This window comes from Opisthocomus hoazin, chromosome Z (genome assembly GCF_030867145.1).
Source record: "Opisthocomus hoazin isolate bOpiHoa1 chromosome Z, bOpiHoa1.hap1, whole genome shotgun sequence".
In the NCBI taxonomy this organism is placed as follows: Eukaryota; Metazoa; Chordata; class Aves; order Opisthocomiformes; family Opisthocomidae; genus Opisthocomus; species Opisthocomus hoazin.
In genome coordinates, this window is record NC_134454.1 from 61,830,118 (window position 1) to 61,844,814 (window position 14,697).

The following is a 14,697-nucleotide window of genomic DNA, read 5'->3' on the forward strand; positions in this document are numbered from 1 at the left end:
ACAGCACATGTGATATCTATTGCTTTGCTCTGAGAGAAGGTAAGGACTTGTGCTGAAGAAGATTCAGCATCATTTCAAACATGCCTCAATTCATGCACATCAGATGTAATGCAAAGGAAGCATTCCTCTTCTACAATTGTCCCTAGACAACTTCTTTCCTTTAAAACATTGCTGAGTGTCTGCCCAAATTTCTAACAAAGCAAGAAACAACTTGAAACAGATGCTGAAGCCCAGGAGGTTTCTAACTAACATTATTCCTAGTATATTTTAAATAAGGAGCACAGCTGCTCAGAACATATGTCCTCGTTTCTACTGGGCTGCAGGGAGTTCTGCACTACAATCAGGCTAGCAGCAGGTGAGGGTCAAGCTGTATAAACACACACAGTAACACTAGCACTATGCACCAAATAATGGATATGCTCAGGACACATCAGACTTCCCATTTTTTTGTCAGCTCAAAGAAAATCTCCTCAAGATTTCCAGTGCAGCCCTTCAGAAAACTCCCAGCATGTAAATAATGTGTGCTGTTGAACTTCTTCAAATCTTACCCAGTGGCTCTCCACACCACAAACCGTGAGTTGAGAACACATACACACCATATTTCAAGAGTGAAGCGTTACCTTGCACTTTTCCCCATTTTTTTAAAAGAAAAAAAAAAATCTTAAAATCTGTTCTGCTAAAATAACCATCATGTAGTCTTATTCACATCATCTGACCATGAACATCAGAGTCCTAGCAAGAAAATCACAATACCGTATGACATGGATTCTCATTTTGGGCTGATTTCTAGCCACAGCTAACCTAGTGTACATCCTCATAGAGAACCTAGAATTGGAATACACACAAATGTAGGAACAAGAGAAGAAGCTTAAAGTCTTTTGAAAACTATGCCAGCTATTAAGCTTATTGGGCAAACACAGTATGTCTTCCATGTTGGTTACAGCTGTTTCCCATTTTCAAATACAAGCAGACAGCAAATCTTAAGTAGAGCCACTAGTGCTTAAAGATTGGCTTGCTAGGCTCTGTGACCTTCAGTAGGCCAGAAATGTTCTTTATAAAGATCCCATGCTGTACGTGCTAATCTATGCAGCCTAATATTTATCAAAGCAATTATCACTGCTCTTTTTACATTATTTGCAGTGGTAAACTTGGCACCAACAAGCAACATGCCAGAGGCAATCTGGTAAGGGATTTTACAAGAACTGACTCATCACCAATGTGCTATAGTGACTATTCAGATGAAGTTACATGTCTGAACAAAAAAATGGCCTCTCCAGTTACAAGGGAGACTGACACCCAAGACCTTTTGAAGTAGGTGCAGGTTCATGGGAATGCTGTTTTCCCCATACTCCCAGCATTTCTGTGATAGCTTGCAGCAAGACAGAGCTACTGCTCCCAGCATGTCCATGGGGAGCTCCCAGTCAAGGCAGGTGCACTGGTTTTGCCAGGCTGTCTGCAAGGCATTGGGGAGTCCACTGTGATTTAGGCACAGACTCCTACTGCATTCCCTAGAAAGAAGCAGTGAAGTGCATGAAAGCATTAGCTCTTCTAGCACTGCCTGCACGTAGAGAGGAGGCTCAGCTTTCTGCATCCATGGGGAGGAAGGCAAAGCACAAAATCCCTGGGTGTGAGCTAATTAAACTTGCTCACTGCTGTTCTACTGCATAGCCAGGATGACATATATAGAGACAGGATGATAAACACACAGAAAAAGAGGAAAGGAAGGAGGATAGTTACGTTGTGAACCTGTGAAAAAAGTTGTGAAACTTCTTTCGGAATTCTCTCCAATAAATCTCCAAGTTTTTCGTTTAACTTCAAAAAATCTCCTGTTGACAGAATTCTCACATTTATTAAGGCCCCTCTGGATGGAGGCTCCGCCCTTCCTTGTCAAGCGCTTCTCTTAGCTTATGTTCATCTTTGCTGATAGTGCAGATGTGTCATCGCCCATGCTGATGAACGCATTGAACAACACAGGCAAGACAAGAGGTGTCTCTGTGCCATGATCCAAATGCATCCCTAGAAACAACTTCCAGCCTCTCAGGTCCAGTACACAGAACCTTCTCCTGTACCAGTCACCCACCCCTGGAGCATGTACAGGAGCCCATGTGTTCAGTCTGTCCTACACACACCAGGTTTGTATGGGGAAGGACATGTTTTTTCAAATTTAACTACGTCCAGAAGGCTTGAATTCAGCTTTGCATTTATGCCCAGAAGCTCTTTTGTGACTTACTTAGATGTTCCAATCTTCAAGCGGTACTGGCAACATGATTCATGACTGACTCAATGCACACTGAGCGCTTCCCCTGATCTCATGGGTTAGCATATCCCACCTACAAGATCTAACGTGCCCAGTTCCCAGGACAACTGTGTGACTAGCCTCCCATGAGAAATGCATCAACAATAAAACTGAATTCCTGCTTCCTCAAACACCTGTCTTTGACTTTCCAGAAGGAGATTTTTTCTGCCCAGAGTAGCCTCTAAAGTTACCGCAAACAGAAGAGAGGCACAGTGAATATTTTATCAATAGTGTTATGACAGACTTCTGAAGTCTATTTCACAACACAGCATTTGCTCAATGGGGAATACTACATGGCATGTTACTTCTCAGGGAAAGTAACTATTTTCAGAAATGATTACCTATTGAAGTCTACAGAATTCTGAAATTAAAAAAGAAGGGGTTTCTCCCTGTCTTCCATATCTTTGAGGCAGACGCATGATAGAGAGGCCAGAACCCCATGTAGCAGCTGATGTCCCTGGCACAGTGCTAGTTGATGTCTAAAAAAGCAAAGGAAGAACACAGTGTACCTTCTAACTTCCAGGCGGGGCACAGACCTGACGCACGTCAAGGCCTCTAAGAAATCAAGTCACTAATATACCACACGCTTACCTCAACTTTCAAACCATTGTCCTAACTCAAGGACCTAGCCTGCCGCAACTCCCCTTCTCATTCCAGGGCACAGAAAACACAGGTCCTGATCGGGAAAAGACAAGGGTTTTTGCCAACACACATTCCTCAAGGTAGGCATGCCCCTACGCTAATGCTTTTTACTTCTCCTGTCACAGGAACCCCAACACTTTTTTCATAATGTAGTTCCAAATTAGTTTGAGAATTGAACTGACCTTAATTTTACTACTGTTCAAGTAAAGTGCCTTTTACATTATAGCATGTATCACACTAGGCACCTTATATTCAAAAAATTATGAGTTGAAGGTCACGAGCTCCCTTCAAAGCCAAGCAGCAAGTTAAGAAGGGCAACAGATGCAGTCTATTATCTCATTCTTATAGCCAGTATTCTTTATCATACCTTGAAAGGATACACTTCTTTGTGCAACAACTTGGCTGGCAGCATATCTCCACATGAGTGATGATTCAGAACTGGATCCTCCTGCAAAGGTGAGTTTTACACAGAATCATAAAATGGTAAGGGTTGGAAGGGACCTTAAAGATGATCTGGTTCCAATCCCCCTGCCATGAGCAAGGACATCTTCCACTAGACCAGGTTGCTCAGAGCTCCATCCAACCTGGCCTTGAACAACTTCCAGGGAGGGGGCAGCCACAACTTCTCTGGGCAACCCGTTCCAGCATTTCACCACCCTCATGGTGAAGAATTTCTTCCTAATATCAAATCTAAATCTGCCCTCTTTTAGTTTAAAGCCATTTCTCCTTGTCCTATCACTACACACCTTTGTGAAAAGTCCCTCTCCATCCTTCCTGTAGGCCCCCTTCAGGTACTGGAAGGCTGCTATAAGGTCACCCCGGAGCCTTCTCTTCTCCAAGCTGAACAGTCCCAACTTTCTTAGCCTGCCCTCATACATGAGGTACTCCAGCCCTCTGATCACTTTCATGGCCCTCCTCTGGACCCACTCCAACACATCCATGTCCTTCCTATGTTGGGGCCCCAGAGCTGGACACAGTACTGCAGGTGGGGTCTCACGAGAGCAGAGTAAAGGGGCAGAATCACCTCCCTTTACCTGCTGGCCACGCTTCTCTTGATGAAGCCCAGCACTCTATGATCCAGCACACAGATGGCTGCAGCACAGACTGCCCTGATTTGGCATTTTATTGCAAACGTTTCATGCAGTCTGAGGACTAGACCTAATTCCTTCTGAGAGGCAGAGATACATGAGAGAGCTGTGTCAACACACATCGTTGTCACGAGAAAGTGGAAAGACACTGTCACTTCCAGCTCACAGGGTATGACTGAGATAGAGCCTTCTGACTTTAAGGGGATTTTAAAGAAAGTAAAAATACCCATATTTTTCCCCAACAGAGCCGTATCCATGAATTGAGGGCACCTTTCCTCCTCTCAGGTAAGGCATTACCGCAGATAAAACCCACACCATTCTACAGTATTTGACATCCAGTGCAGGTTGATGGGAGTAAATACTCACGTGGAACCTAACTTCTCTTCCCCTAGCATTCCCTGAGAAGAATGGATGACAACAGCCTGGATGTTATGGGCACCACCACTTTGGCCTGACAGTGTCTCAACCATTCACTTCTGCTCAAATGTAGCATCTTCAGCCACTGCTCCCTCCTCCTCTAGGGAACTCTCTCTCAAGCATGAAATACCTCCTGGTCCAAGCAATAATGCTTAGTTACAGGCTTGATAAGGCAGCACAGGCCTGTTTCTGTGACAGGCCACATGTTATTGCAGCAGCTATTGCAGCAGCTACAGACTGACTGTAGGGGAAAAATACAAATTGAAAGCTTACATAAGAAAGCATTGGAAACACGATACTCATAACACTCCTGGATAGACAATCTAGTCCTTTTAAGGGAACAACAGGGATTTATACTGCTGTTTCAAGAGAGAACAAAGTCTTTTCAGCTCTCAGGCAAATCAGATGTAAAGCAGCACATGGGACAGCAGCCTTAGGAGGAACCCCAGTCACAGTGAAGTTATCTTGCATAGTTTCTTCTTTCCTCTTCTCTTTGCCTCCAATTCTTCCTCACCTATTTCCTGCTAGGGTATGGTTATTCAGGTAGTATCAGTAATGCCAGTATCTTCTTAGCAGGTTACTTTTATCTCTCTGGCCTACCTACTTCTCAGGATCCTTAGAAATCAGCATCTTCTTGGCTATCTCTATTGGTTTTCCTGCATGCATGCATGACAGCAGCCAGGTCAGGATCTTGCCCCTTGCATAGTCCAGGTTACAATATGTCAGATAATAAGATCACACAGAACTTCCTTCATATGTCTGTATTTACACTGGGACATCCAATCCCCAAACAGGTTGGGGATAAGGCAAAGACGCAACACTGTTCCTGTGGTTTTGGTACACACCCACCCAAGGTGAAACTCGCATCACAACAGGAACTGGATTCCAGGTGATTTTTTCTGACCCTCTGGCATGGACTTCCTGAAGTCAGGACAGACACTTTTAAGTACCAGCACAGGCCAGCAGAGGAGTTTTGCTGTCAGGAAGTGACAGCTGCTTATAAACATGCGTTCGTTCTCAACATGGTCTACCTTAGCCTCAGGTCAAACTTTCCTCAAAAAGACTTGGTAAATCTTGGCATAAAGGTTGCTATATTTCAATCGTAATAGCCACAAATCTGCGAAGACAGTATTTTTGGGGGACACTATCATGAAGAAGAACCTCAAGCCTGATTAAACCCAATTGTAACCACAGACAGCACGGGATTAGATAGACCATTCTATAGTTTATTGAAATCATCAACTTTAAGATGTTTTTGTGGGTTTTTTTTTTTTTAACTCAAATATCAGCTGAGAGCCAACAGCATTGCAACTGCAAGTCCACAGAGCTTTTGGGGAGGACAAATAAGTTTTGGATGAACATATTGGTTATCTCAGATATCATACACTTCAGGTGTAAGCTTAACTTCTCAAATTGAAATAATAGGGTCTTATTTCATATGGACATTTGCTTTTGCCCAATTCTCTACTAACTCAGAGAGCATGCAGCACACACAAAAACTTCAGGTTCCTATTTCAGACTAGTCCTTACACCTGGTTTCCAGAGTTGATCAAGAGCTATGGTACATTGGTAAACAAGGAATAACTGACAAAAAGCAGTTTTGTTTTCTGTCTCTCCCAAAGCACACTCTGCTGGGGTGTGCAGATTACCTCTCTCTGAGATTAACACATGTTAAACATAGTCAGAAGGACTTCACCAGATTAGTCAAACTAAACAGGTAGCCATATAACATTCTTTTGTTCATCAGACAGCACAGCTAACAAACAAACATAACAAAGCAGTAAATATTTTGAGGCTAACCAAACTGCAGTCCAAACGTCTTCTTTAGATGTAGTAGATACATAATAGATCTCACCTGGGAAATATAAACTGAATCTTTAAAAACTTTCCAAAAACATGCCTTTGGATTTTCATTTGTCAAGTAAATCACCAAGGCAATGAAGAAACCAAACCTAAAACCCTATGCTTGAATATAGTGGAATACCTGACCTGACTTCACTGAATTTTATGGGAAGATTTTCTCTATTTCTACCAGCATTAGGACAAGGTGACTGGAAACCAAACAATTCAATTTCAAAACACTAGACATCTTCAGGGAGATAGCAAGCATCTTCTTCTGGCTCAATCAAACACGTATTCAGAATACTTGCTACATCATCATACTCAATTAAACCCCATTTTCGAAAGTGCCTTTGGCATCTTTGAGAGCCCTCATGTTTGCTTTATAAACACATACAGAAAAAGTATAACAGCTTATCAGCTGCACCAATTTGAACAAACGGTGTTTTGCAATCGCAAGGATACACAGATTTACTGTTCCTTACTTTAGCTAAGCCATCCAGTACTGACCACTAAACCATTCCATTTACGATGGCTAATTTGGAAAAAGAGACAAAATAAGCTCCGATCCTAAACACGGGAAGAAAGAAATCAAAGCACTGTAAACTTCATAGCTAAAATTACAAATGCCAATCACTGCTATATAAAGAGCAAGAACTTATTGGGACTAATGTGTTTTTCTGAGAAATTACTCAACAAGAATTAACAGATTTACACCAATGAAATCTAAAAGCTCCCACCCCTCTACAAGATACTGAAAACTTCCAGAAAATATAGTCCACATGTCATTTTCTGTGTCTCTCTTCAGAAATGGTATTTAAGAAAAGAAAAATAAGAACACTTGCATGAAAAAAGGATCTTTGCATCCAAGAGCCTCATCTTCCCCCACTGATTAATCTTTCCTGAGGGCCCAAAACAGGAGCTGCCAATAGAAAAGGAAAGCATACAATCAACTTAACTGGGCACAAGACTGATTTTTACCTCATAATGAGAAAAAGAGGATCTGCTGTACAAATCCAAGAGATGCACAACTGATCCATGTTGACTGAGCTAAAACATTATAAACTGAAAATATATGGCCCCATACCCCAGAAAAGTTTACAGACTGCACAGCCAAGTAGATAATGGATGCAGACAACACGAGGAAAGCACAAGGACAACATAGTCACATAATACCAGGACAAGGGGTTCAAACAGTCCAAACTCCTACAACAATACCACCTCTACCCAGCTCCCTATATGACAAAAGAGGCAGGACTCTACCAAGAATAGCAGTTAAAGGCTCACAGGCATCCTAAATTGTCTCATTTTGAACATTGGTACAAGAAAGCATCAGAGAAGTGAGGAAGGAAGGAAGCTACACAAATATGTAGCTTTGCAGCCCTCCTCCAACAGAGGGAGGACCAAGAAGTCTGAGGCTGATTGAGGAAAAAAAGGCCATAAGCACATTGTTCAGCTGTTTTTAAATGAACTAACACAATGTCATGCTTTCTGGGCTTGTTTAGCCTGAAGAAGAGAAGGCTGCGAGGGGACCTTATAAATGCTTACAAATATCTGAAGGGTGGGTGTCAGGAGGATGGGGCCAAACTCTTTTCAGTGGTGCCCGGCGACAGGACAAGGGGCAACGGGCACAAACTGAAGCACAGGACATTCCGTCTGAACATGAGGAAGAACTTCTTCACTCTGAAGGTGACGGAGCACTGGAACAGGCTGCCCAGGAAGGTGGTGGAGTCTCCTTCTCTGGAGATATTCAAGACCCGCCTGGACAAGGTCCTGTGCAGCCTGCTGTAGGTGACCCTGCTTCGGCGGGAGGGTTGGACTAGATGACCCACAGAGGTCCCTTCCAACCCCTAACACTCTAAAAAGAAAAAAGAAAAGAAAGAATTCTAAAAGAATTCTTTGGCCATTCCTACCATGTACACAGATGACAGCCTTAACATTGCCAAGCTGAACAATTCACACTCCAACTCCCACTGCTCACAATTGCATCTTCCCACATGACAGTACAAGTCATCTATATTCAACAGCAAGGTCCAGAGCAGCATTTCTAGATATCAAGAAATGTGCAAGCACATGAAAATCCTCCACGGAGTTTACTATTGGCTACCTAAGCATCTTCAGAAACATGGTTTTGCACGCCAAAGGACGTTTCTGTTTCATAGCAGCTGTAATATCCATGTGAATTGCCAGGCAATTAAAGCTCACACGTGCAATTGTCTTTTCTTACCAGTCATTATTCTCTGGGCTTCATATGGTTCCATATAGCCAGTGTTCTCCCCTTTTCCCTTTTTGTTCAACTCACTTTTGGCATCAAATGGATCTGAGTAGTCATCAGCTATCAATACCTGAAAGACAGGAAAGTAACTGTTACATAAATCTCCAGTTAGATGTGAAAACCTGCAGGTAGTAACAGTCTACCAGCGAAAAACCCCAGCTTTGCACAGCTTCAGCTTATGCCATTTTCAAAGTACAGTCTGAGTTCATAAGATAAATACACAATTGTCACAAATCAGTTACTAAGCAGTGCTGAAATAGAAGTGTGCTCCTGTTCATACCAAAAACCTCAAAGTCAGACTATGTCAAAAGATTTCTGACTAGCACAAGATATGGAGTAAACAGGATGGGCAAATTAGAAAGATTCAATCAGTCTGCATATTCAATCCACTGCAATTCTTATCAGAGAAGTTTGCTAATATTCAGCAAAAAACGCACAGTTTCACTTGCACTTACTAACCCCTCTGCTTTATAGGTTTATCGGCTACAACTGAAAATATTGCTAAAAATTTTTCAAATAAATACTCAAAGGCTACTCTTTTCACTGCATTAATAAGATGCTTTGTGATTTTAGTTCTCAGCCAAACAGGCATAAGACACAAAATAAGCTTCTTGTTTAAACGTGGTTCCTTGAGCCCATCTGTGCCATTCTTTCTCTCAAAGGAACAACATATTTACCTGTATTTTGTGAACTAGGACAAAAGGCACCAAAAAGAAGTTATCTGTCTATCAGAAGTTTCCTTCCTCCATCAGGAGACTAGAAAAACCTGAAGGTTAGAAAATCTCACCCCTCACTCTACACTACCATGCTCCCCTGGCCCCTGCAAACTCACTCTATTCTGTGTAAGCCCCATTGGTTATGCAGGATTTTTAATCAGCTGATTAAAGTAACAGTCATCATTCCTCCCTGTTACTGAAGGGGTAGAGTTAATCTTGGTTTCTAGAAGCTGACAAGGAGACCAGGGCAATAAAAAACCCCCTCACATGAGAATTACTGCAGAGCACAGAGACTTGAAGTAGGACAGGCAAAAGAGTCTGAAGCAGGGAAAGCAGAGCCAGACCTCAGCATCAGAATCCACACAGAATCATAAAATAATTCAGGTGGGAAAGGGCCCCAGGAGATCACCTGTCCAACCCCTCACTAAAGCAGGGCAAGCCTAAACCAAGGCTCTTTCTGACCCACCAGTTACTTTACATCTTTAAGACCAGCACCAGTAAGACTGACAGCAGACTGCTATTCCAACAGTTTCAATATCTTCAACAAAGAACCACGAGTACATTGCCAGCTATGAAACTGAAACTGCGTCTGCTCCTGTCTCCTGCTGCCAGCCTACCCCACTAGACAAAGCAAAAAATAGGACACAGAAGCATTTCCAGATCAAACACCTGCACAAATGCCATGGAGTAAGTGAACACTGTATTAGAAAAGGCAGAGACATCCCTTAAGATCAGGGAACAAAACATCTAACACACTTTGTTCACTACTCAGGCCCTGCAACACTGCTACACTGCTATTTTATATTAGCTACTTTGCTTACCCAAAACAAAATCCCCAAAACAAAAGAAAAACACAGTCATCCAAAAAAACCCCACCACATTCCTCAGCATAAGCGCCCAACCCCTGTATTACAGATCATTTCCCAAAGAAAGGACATTCTAGAAGGTGTATTTGTTATCAGTGAATGCACAGATGTGAGTGTCAGAGCAAGACTTAGCTGTCCTACAGTCACAGGTTAACAGCTCAGATACAAAAGTATCTGGGATTGATGTTTTGTTTATAAATTAATTGTATTTTGCTCCACTCAAAGTTTAAAGTGACTGGAAGTTTCTGTTCAACCAGAAACCACCAGACTGACATGGATAACAGAGGGACAAAATAAATATTTTTCTCTCACTTAGTGTCCAAAATTACTGCCACAGTATTGTGAAAACTGGCTAACCCGAAGGAAAAAAGTCCCCTCCTCCACGTCTGGCAACATATGCCCAAGCAATAAATCACATGGCAGCAGCTGCACACACTTAAGACAAATACAGCTATGTGTATCATGCAGCAGTAATTGCTCCTAGTCACAATGACAGGTTTATCTCCTAAAGTGCTGCAGTTGAAATGCTATCGATTTAGTCTTTTGATGCAATCCTGTTAAGAGCTGCTGCATGGTAGCAGGGGCTCTGTTCTGCTCTCATGTTACACATGTTAACAAGTTAATACCTGACAAGCCTTACCATAACTGTACTAAAAAATAAAACAGAAAGCAGTCTAATGCAGTTATTTGATATTTCGTCTTCTCCATTTGCCAAAAATATACCAGGAGGAAAATTATACATCTAAAATGCTGTCAAAGAAGGTAAAAATCAAGAATGATTTGCTTTAAGCATAATGGTAACATATTCAAGAGCTTACTCTACCAAACATGAACAGAAGTACTAAAGTAAGAAAATTGTTATTCAGAAGAAGTCTAACAAAGCAAAAGCTGCTTGCTAACAAGGAAATTAAAAAAAAAGATAGTCCAAATGTACATTATTTCATTGTTTTAGATATTACTATCATGACATGTTATTATCTGTAAGTCTGTACCAGATCAGACTGAGGCTTGAAACATACCAACTACAGTAATCCCTGGAGTCAAAACCTCCCCTAGCATGGTCAGTGAGTGTAAACTCCTCCCCTCCAGATGAATAACAGTATGACAAGCACTATGAGATTCCATACAGCTCACCATAACTACATTTCCAATCAGGTCACCTATCAAAATTTGTCAGTTTGGGCAAACCTGCTCCCCCAAATGACCACTCTCCAAAAAACTCCACCCAAATCCAAAAGAAAAACAAATAAAAACCTCCAAACAAATCCCAAACTCACTTCTCAGCACTCAGGCAGAAAAAGCAGTCTGCTTCACCTTCCTGGAGCTGTACGTCTTTCCTTATTAACACTTGCTTTACAGCTCTGAGCTGTCAGAAGGCTCACCAGGTGACCGTTACTTTTTTCATGTATATTAAAATTTACTAATTCTCAGCCTAGATACGGCAGCTGGCCAGAGCAGCTATAGATTCTCCACTTCTAGGAAGTCTCAAATTTTTCTACTTCTTTCAAATCAAGGCTTTTGTTCAAAAAGGCTTGAAAAACTCAAAACGAGTATGCTTGTTAGCTCTTCTATAACATAACTACCTCAAATGTCTAAACTCCATTTCACAAACCCATTACAGAAGATTATTTCTCCTGTTCTCAGAGATCCCAGCCAGACTCTGCTCTGCAAGTCATTGTGCTGTCTCCCCAGAAATTACTTTTGCCTTAGCAAGCTCATCTTCCAAGCCTATATGCAGCAGGTCAGAGTCAGAAAAAGTACAAAGTCTTTTGATGAACAACAAGGTTCTGAGTACAACAGTTTTCTAGTGATGGTACACATAATAAACAAAACCTTTGCTTCATGCCAGAGGGTGTGAGTACATTGTCCTCGTACCCCTTTATACTACCCTCACAATGCACAAGCTTGCCAATCTTATATGCAAGTTCTGTTCAAAAATCTATCAGTATCACAGGTACATCCCTTGCATGTGCAGTGGGGCTCCGCAGGTCATGATCTTAACCACCTCCACGCTATGTGGGGAAGATCCATTGGGAGAGCACCATGCTGTCACCTGTCCTTCACGGGCACATAGGAACAGAACAGGCCTTTTCATGTGATAATCAAAGAGTCTCCATGTTCAGCAGGGCTCACCGGTGTCCCATATGGGGATATGTGTGCTGCGTTTTTTCCTCCCAACAACTTTTCAGCCACTGCCCAGCAAACTGTTCTCAATCAGCCATTTGTTTTCTGTTGTCCAGAAACCAAGGCCAGCACAGAAGATCCCAGCTTAGGCACTGCATGCAGTGCCCCTCCCACATCTTGGGTTAAATGCACTTCCAAGGCAAATGGCTAAACTTGTTCATCTGGCCTCCATATTCATTTTTCATGTTAGTGACTAACAAACACAGGATAGGAAAGAGAAGGGAATGGATGCCATCCATCACCTACTAATACATTCCTCCCAGAAGTCTCAACTAGTCAGGCCACCCAGGATCTAATGTTGTACCTGACACCTCTGCCTTAGACACAAGAGGAATGTCAGTACGCTGAGGTTTTGTAAATGCAGGCTAGAGAGGGCATTCACACACAGGGTCTCACCTTTGGAGCAGGACAGAGTTAACTTACGTCTCTGCCAAATCCAGCCACCTATCATGTGGGTCCTGCCTGTCAAAATGAATCACAGCTATCATGGAATCCTCAGAAGGCCTCAGGCAGCCATTCAGGTTCCAAATTCATGTCTCAATTGGCTGCACTTGTCAGGCCTATTGCTAAAGACCTGTGGCTCATCTCTTAGCAGTATTCAAGATTATCAGATTGGACTGCGTGCTCCTACAACTACCAATTCCTGTTCTATATAAGCCCATCCTATGACACTGCATACACATATGACATGATTTCCCATGATGCAGTTCTAGTAATAGTAACTTCAGACACACGTAACTTCAAGCAAAAGAAATGCCAATACTTACATAGAAGTGCATCGCTCAAAAGTAAGTCAAAATTGTATTTTAGCCTCCGCAATCAGAAAGATCAACAAGATCAACACGGATACAGGAAACAAAGGAGTTCTCCCTAGGAGGCTGTCTGTTAAAACTCCAAGGCAAAAGAAAAGGGGTATGGCTCAGTTACCAGACAAGCTGACAAACTCCAAACCATAGCTCTAAAAAGTCAATTAGCAGATACAAGAGCAAGTAACAACAAAAACAACAAAACCCCCTAGAAAATTAAATACAAGCTGAGATTCTTTTACCCTTCTAATACATATCAACTAAGGTGCAAGCTTCACTGTTGATGCATAGTCTTCATTCTTCTAGAGTCTTAAAAAATACCATTTAAGACATAATTAATATCATAATATATGTAAAAGTATAAATGAGTATTTGCACATGCAAAGGCATGATTTGCATATGCAGCAACAGGAAGACAACGAAGAACATATCTAAATGTGTAATATTGCAGATATCGCTATCTGACTAAAAAACATGTTTTAAAGTGAACAAATGAAAAAGAAACCAATGAGAACTTACCACATCGAAGTAAACTGAGTCATTAGGGATAACACTTCTTTGAACTGAAAGGAAATACAAAAGATCTGTCCTTGAAAGAGTGACTTCAGCACAGAACTGTTAGTTATTTGACTGACTTAGTAGCTATGATAATTAAGGACACATTGTTCTGGAAGAATCCAAGAGGAATTGTGATAAATAACATACAGCAAGAAACCGAAAGACCTCTCCTGCCAGCTAATCCTTTGGGAGACTTATTATGGGAGACTCTTTCTGGGGGTAATATTTATTATTAAACATTATATATTACAAATACATTATTGATATATAGTTAAATTTTTTTTTAAAGACAGACCATATATTCCTCTCTCAGCTTTTGTAACCAGCAATTAAGTCCACCAATATCATTAAGTCCACCAATATCACAGACAAAAACACACAACTGTTAGCAGAGATGCAGAAGATGAGCACTTGGAAACTGAATTTGTGTCAGAGAACACGACGGTTAACATATTTAACACAATATAACGAAAATTCCTCATCCTGTCTGAGAATTTATAGTTAAAAAAGACCAGTCACTAGCTACAGTAGAAATCATTCTATGTGAAGTGGTTTTTTTGTTTTGTTTTGATTTTTTTTTACAGCCACCAAGGGAAATTTCTTACAAATCACAAATTTATCTCCTTGTCCTCAAGTGATCTCCAGGTCTTACATCCCAAACATGCCCTAGGCAGATGTTTCCTTAAAAATAATATTTTCTTTTAATGCCCAGACAACTATACATCAGAACGGTCTCCGATTATGAAGCCTGGACAAAGCTCAGCCTGCATACAGAAGGACTGTGAAGTTTGGTCTGGGTTTGTTTTCCAAATGAATAAAGACTTGCACTTATGCTTTCTTCCATGAAGCACTGAATTTAAGAACCTGTTGGGTACTCCTCCCCATAGCCTCAGTACCACTTTTTATCCAAATAAAGTTCACCGCCTTGGAAAACCTGCAAATACAAGACCTCTGTCCTTATGTGAGCAATTTTGAAGGAAAGGCTGCAGATAGTATCTGTGGTATCATGC

At 41.5% G+C, this 14,697-nt stretch overlaps 1 protein-coding gene across 4 annotated transcripts in view; it reads right to left on the minus strand.

The window, feature by feature from the left end:
• SHB (SH2 domain containing adaptor protein B) overlaps nucleotides 1-14,697 on the minus strand; it is a 142,392-nt gene that overhangs the window by 114,733 nt on the left and 12,962 nt on the right. For all 4 annotated transcript variants that reach the window (XM_075411208.1, XM_075411207.1, XM_075411206.1 and 1 more), the window contains exons 2-3: nucleotides 8,510-8,627; nucleotides 3,306-3,386 (exon numbers count right to left, since the gene is read on the minus strand). In XM_075411208.1, coding sequence (XP_075267323.1) covers nucleotides 3,306-3,386; nucleotides 8,510-8,627 — 199 coding nt within the window. The remainder of the gene's footprint in view (nucleotides 1-3,305; nucleotides 3,387-8,509; nucleotides 8,628-14,697) is intronic.